Source organism: Natator depressus, chromosome 11 (genome assembly GCF_965152275.1).
Source record: "Natator depressus isolate rNatDep1 chromosome 11, rNatDep2.hap1, whole genome shotgun sequence".
NCBI classification, from domain to species: Eukaryota; Metazoa; Chordata; order Testudines; family Cheloniidae; genus Natator; species Natator depressus.
Window position 1 is genome coordinate 2,959,086 of NC_134244.1, and position 5,917 is coordinate 2,965,002.

Here is a 5,917-nt window from a genome sequence, read left to right on the forward strand (position 1 = left end):
CCCCATCCTGCAGGTGAATGAGCAGTGTCCCCAGGCTCTTCTCCACCTCAACCCTAAAGAGGGACGACTTCTTGGAAACCAATTTGCTGAGGTGGCCAAAGAGCTCCATGGAGGCCCGCCTCAGGCCGCTGTTCTCCTGCAGACATGGGGTGCAGGGCGGTTAGGGGGACAGGCTCAGGCCCTCACATGCTTTGGGAATCAGCCTGGCAGCTGCAGAGCCCAGAGAGGTTTCAGCTATTTCAAACGACAGGGCAATTCTCTGCAAACTCCCCTCCTCCCTGCTGGGCCCCAGGGCTGCCGAACAATTGTGGGCCCCGGGCCCACGAATGACTCTATCCCTGCCTCCCCTGGCAGAGGAGCTGAGCTGCCCCACAAGTCCAGGAACATGCCTGCATCGGACACTGAGCCCCCTCCCTCCGCGTGAAGGCAGGTCCTGAGCATCTCCCCCTGTGGGGTGCCCTATAGCGCCATGGGGCCTGCCCTGCTTGGTACTTACATCCTCAAAGAACGTTCTTGCCTGCAGGGCCAGCGGGACGGCGACGTGCGCCTTCCGAGGTGCCTTGGGGTCCCGCAGCATCCAGCAGAGCCCTTCCATGGCGTCCAGAACGGCGCGGGGGTCGCAGCATTCGCACACGGCACGGACAAAGCTCCCCAGGATCTGCTCTCGTTTCTTCCTGACCTGCAGAGAAGGGGTTGGACGCCGCTCGGTGAGCAACGCTGTCAGCTGGAGTGTAAGCACGGTCCGGGCAAGTCAGCCTACAGCCCAGTCTGCTCCACAGGAGCCATGGGCTGGGGAGAAGGGGAACCAGGAGCTTCCTACCCAGCCCTCTCTGCCTAGTACCCTGCCATGCCAGACCCACCTTGCCCGGGAACTCGGTGACTGCGTTCCTGAGGCCGTGCAGCGCTCTGCCTCGAATGTGGATGTTGCTGTCCTCTGTCCGCTGCAGCACGGCCCTCACAACCTGCTTCCGCATCGCCCTGGGCTCATTCTCCATCAGCAGGGGCTGCCGAGGAACTAAAGGGACTGAAAGGAGCTGTCAGCGAGGGCTGGGCGAGGCCAGTGGGTCCTAGCCTGGCCGGAGCAAGGGGAAGGGAGTATGATCAGGGGCCAGGAGCTGACTTAGATCCGTACCGACTGCTGTCCACGAGAGCCTGGCTTCAGCTGAGCTTAACAGAAGTGACACGAGCAGGGCAGAGCGCTCCCTCTGGTTCCAGTGGGGTGCTCCCAAACCAAAGGGATTAATTTACAAGCAATACACCACCAGGACCGTCTCGCATTGGCTGACCAGCTATTGGCAGGGCCGGTGCAACTACTAGGCGAACTAGGCGGCCGCCCAGGGCGCCAAGTGGTTGGGAGCGCCAAAAAGCGCGCTCAGGGGAGGCGGTGGAGTGGAGGAGAGCTGGGGCGGGGGGGGCGCCGTAGGGCTGGGAGCTGCTGCGGGGGGAGGGGCGCCGCAGGGCGGGCGGGGGTGGGGAGCTGTCGCAGGGCTCCCCAGGCCAGAGGTGGGGCGCAAGGTGCAAGTTTCACCTAGGGCGCAAAATATCCTTGCACCGGCCCTGGCTATTGGCCTCCTGTTCCATCAGCTTCTGGGCCTGGTTACCCCTCCCCCCGGTCCTCCAGGCTCACCTCTGCCAACAGGACAGCGCAGGCCATGCGTTCGCCCTCCTGGCTGGCTGGAGGCTGGGAAGGAGGAGCCCCGGGATGCTCTTCAGGGCCTGCTTTGGGTGGCTCACCACGGCCCTGGGAGAGAACAAGAGCTGGGGTTTACGTGTGCATGACAACCCTGCACATGCCAGAATCCGGCCCGGTCCCGGCCCCCCCCCCTCATCTCCGCCCCACTGGGCTCCAGAGCGAGAACGGGACTCCTCCAGCCTCTGTCCTCACCTGCTTAGGAGAGCGAACCCCTCGGGCTGGGCCTCCTCGAGCAGCTGCCAGCCTCGCTCCTGGTCCATTAGCGCCAGAGCCGGCTGACTGCCCCCGAGGAGCAGCACCCGCGCCAGGGCCTGCGCGGCCATGCTGGGGAGAGAAGGAGGCAGGAAATGGGGATGTGGGGACGCCTGCTCTCTGGGCGGGGTGGGGGGCAGGCCTCCCTTGCTGCAGCACTGAAGGGATCAGGGTGAGACTAGAAGCTGCCCCACTTCTGCCTTTGGTTCCCCCGCAGCCAACTGTGGAGGTGGCGGGGGGGGGTGTCTGCAGATGTGACCTACACTCTCCTCCAAAGATGTGAAAATTGCTGCCCCCCCCCCCCCAGCCAGGAAACTGACCCTGGGGAGAAAAGTACATGCCGTGCCCCCCTGAACACCCTGCTGCCCTGAGCCCTGCCCCCATGAGCTGCCCACTCTGAGGAGCTCTCTGGCTCCCTGAGTATCTGGGCGCAGCTCTGCCCGCTCCTAAGCACGAGAAGCCTGGCTGATCTGAACCCTCGGTCCCCCCGAAGGCGTTGGGGGTCCCTGGACAGCAAAGGGTCCAAGCAGGAAGCTTCCCCCTCCTAGGGGCTAGCACAGACACTGCGTGGGTGCTGGGATCCATCAGCCTCACACGTTACCTGCGGGGACTGGCGTCACTGGGCAGGTCCTGCTGGGCTCCCGAGAGGTGCCGTGCCAGGGAGCAGGTGATGGTGAGGAAGCAAGAGGCGAACAGGTCGTCCTCGAGTCCCTCCAGCGTGTCCGCTTGACCCAGGGCCCCGACCAGCTCCCACAGGCCGCGTGTGGTCTGGAAGGGAACAAGATACAGTCAGAAGACCGTGGCCGTGTGCAGAATGCAGCCGGGAAAGAGGGCTGAATGCCAGCGCTGGGAACTTACCGCCGGGGGCAGCCGGGCCGGCTGGGGGCAGCTCCTGTCCTGGGTCTGTCTAGCGTGAGCTCGGCCCTTCTCCGGGCTGTCGTACAGCAGGATGTACAGTACCTCCCTGGCCAGCGTGGGGTCTGCACCTAGGAATCTCCAGATGGCCTTGGCCTGGCTGTGACGGACAGAGGGACGGCAGGGAAGGAATTAACACAGAGGACGGGCCCCGTTGGGGATGATGGCCTCCAAGGGGTGACGGGCCAGAAGCAGCAGGTTGAGCCTGCTGGAGGCTGACCTCAAGGCCTTTCAGGCGCTGGCCGGTCCTCAGGGGTTCATGCCCTCCTGCCTGGGCACTGCCGGGGGCGCTGTGTCACAGCGAGGGATGGGTGGAGGTGGCCAGGCTCACTTCTCCCTGATGGGAACCAGAGGGGCTGGGGTTAGAGCCCCCATGGGGGAAAGCAGTGACTCCAGGCTCAGGGGTGGGGGCTGGTGTGAGGAGGTGCCCACCCTTGGGAGGGGGCTAGGGCTAGGTGCTGGGCTGGATCTCCTGAGATGGGGGGGCACAGTGTGGGGGCTGCGGGCCAGGAGAGCAGGAGCTCCTTCCCCATGGGGCAGGGGGTGGGGGGTTCAGGAGGAACAAGGCTCCAGTTCTGGCCACGCCATGGCTCTGGGGTGGGGGGTTTGGAGAAGGCTGTAAAATGGGTGCTGTGCTTGTCGGCTCCGGGCAGGACACAGGGCAGGCGCTGCTGGCCCAGGAGAACCTGGCAGGCTGGTGAATCGGAGAAGACCAGCCTCTAGGGGTGGGATGAGGAGTCTAAAAGATACCAGGCTGGGATTCCGGGGGGGAGAGGGCATTTCCCAGCCAGGGGGAGGGGGTGCCCTTGCGGGGACATGCTCAGTGTAGGGGCATCAGTGGGAGCAATAAGAAAAGGAGGACTTGTGGCACCTTAGAGACTAACCAATTTATTTGAGCATAAGCTTTCGTGAGCTACAGCAATGCAGTTAGGCTGGCCCCTCTCCTGCTTCACCCTGGAGGGATGCCCTGCTGGGAGCAGGGGGGCCATGCTGACAGAGGGGGTGACCCTGCTCACATGGGGTCTCTCTTGGTCTCTATTGTGATGGGGGGGGCCTGGAAGATTGTTCTGGCCTCCAGCCAGCCAAGCCACTGCACAGCCGAACCGGGAGGGGGTGGACTGGTTCGCACAGAACGAAGTGGGGGAGGGTGACGGCTGTGTTAGGAATAGCTCAGCTGGGGGAGCCCTGAGTCGGGGGTCCCAGAGCTCACGGAGCCCTCCAAGGGACAGGGAGGCTAATGGTGGCAGCATGCCGGGGCAGGGCTGTTCCCGGGGGCCTGTGTGCAAGGGGAGGGTCTGTACTGCGTGTAACCATGGTGCTGTGGAGTGACCCCATTAAGGGGGGACTCAGAGGCTGGAGCGGGGTGTTCTATCCTTTCCCCGGGGCCAGCGCTCACCGTTCGTAAGGCCAGGGCATCTGCAGGAGGATGCTGACCGCAGCCTTGGTGTGCTGTCTGGCCAGTAGGCGTAGGATGTCTCTTGTCCCTTCACTCAGCCGCCCGCCCCGGGGTGGGCACAGAGTGTAGGAAAGAGCCGCATGCAGATCCTGCACCTGCGGAGGCAAAGCAGGGGCTCAGACCCTACCCCCGCTGTGGGTGCCTGGCAGGCAAGGGCCAGGAGGAGCTGGGCAGGCTCAGAAACAAGTCGGCGGTCACATGGCCCGGCAGATGCCATGGATAAACTCTCCCAGCAAGTGACTGAGCCGAGCGGGGGTTGGTACCTTGAAACCCCCACCTCTGATCCAGCTCTGTAGCACGAATCCTGCTGCCCAGTGACACCCCACCACCCTGGCTATCCCGGCGGTACCTCCCCTTGTGACAGCACGCCTCTACGTCAATCCTTGTTCACTGGGCAAAGAGTCAGTGGACACGGGGGACCCCACTGCGGCCTCTGTTCCCCCAGCTGCGGGATGAGTCTGGAGACAGGGCACATTTCCCAAGGAGTGAGCCGGGCAAGCCAGACTCCCGGGATCAATGCCTGCAAAAGACAGGGCCGTGCGCAGCGGCCACTCTGCAGACAGGGCATGCATGGGTCCCATTGATCAATGATGGTGAGAAGGGACGTCTCCCCTCCACATCCTCCCTTGTGCCCCGGGAATTCTAGGCACGGGCAAGATGGAGCTGCCCGAGATGTCCAGTGCCCAGCCATTACTTGGCCCTGTAGCTCGGATTCTTTCTCTCTCAGCACCGCCTCCATGACGCTCGCCAGCTGGTCAGCACACTCCCCCTTCTCCAGCAGGCCCACCAGCAGGGTGAAGCTGAAGGGCATGAGGTCATGCAATGGCAGGTGCTTCGCGATGAGCTGCAGGGAAAGGCACAGACCGAGTGTGAGCAGTGAGCCCCGGCCCGGGGAGGTGGGTTCGCTCTGTGGGGAATGGGGATAGAGACTGGCAGCCTGTGCCCAGGGCTATGTGAGTGGGCATTGGAGCCCATACCCAGGAATTTCCATCTGCCGGCTCCTCATCGAGGGAAGGAGACAAGAACGCCCCCTTTCCCACGTGTATGTCTGTCTCTCACAGTCTCTTTTACTCACCAGAGGGCTCTCTCTGCAGCTGGCATCCTTCTGCATCTTGCTCAGCATGGTCGCCACCGCCCTGTCCTGGTGTCCACGATGGCTGCACAAGAAACCAGCAGTGCTCAGGCAGGGCTCTCGGGGCCGGATTCTTCCACCTCCCCGTCAAGCCAGGTCAGAGGTGCCAAAGAGCCAGACTCCGGCCGCAGCTGGGAACGCCCAGCTAGGGTGAGCTCTCAGCTGGCTCCTGGGGCAACTGCCCACCTATCACCCTGATGTAGAAGGTGTGTTGGGGCTGGGGTGGGATCAGGGGAGGTCCCAGATGGTCCCAGGCACCTGGTGAAGAGCAGATGCCAGGTCAGCCTGGTAGGTACCAACCCACTTCGACTCTGTGTCTCTCTGGTCAGGGATGGGATGAAGGCACCATGTTCTCTCTGCAGCCCTGCTTGCTAGGTAACGGCCGGGGCTGTGAGGGCTGAGAAGTGGAGACTGCTTCCGCGCCATCTTACCTTTGCAAGGCGTGAAGAGCCAGTAGAGAGCCTGAGAT

At 63.4% G+C, this 5,917-nt stretch overlaps 1 protein-coding gene across 1 annotated transcript; it reads right to left on the minus strand.

Moving 5' to 3' along the window:
- Positions 1–912: 912 nt before the first annotated feature.
- LOC141995724 (maestro heat-like repeat-containing protein family member 1) lies at positions 913–5,457 on the minus strand. Its single transcript, XM_074967035.1, has 7 exons — positions 5,392–5,457; positions 5,011–5,160; positions 4,257–4,411; positions 2,804–2,960; positions 2,547–2,713; positions 1,628–1,741; positions 913–1,024 (listed from the first exon to the last, which is right to left on the minus strand). The coding sequence occupies exons 1-7, from the start codon at positions 5,437–5,439 to the stop codon at positions 985–987; spliced, it is 831 nt and encodes a 276-aa protein (XP_074823136.1). The 5' UTR covers positions 5,440–5,457; the 3' UTR covers positions 913–984.
- Positions 5,458–5,917: the final 460 nt, after the last annotated feature.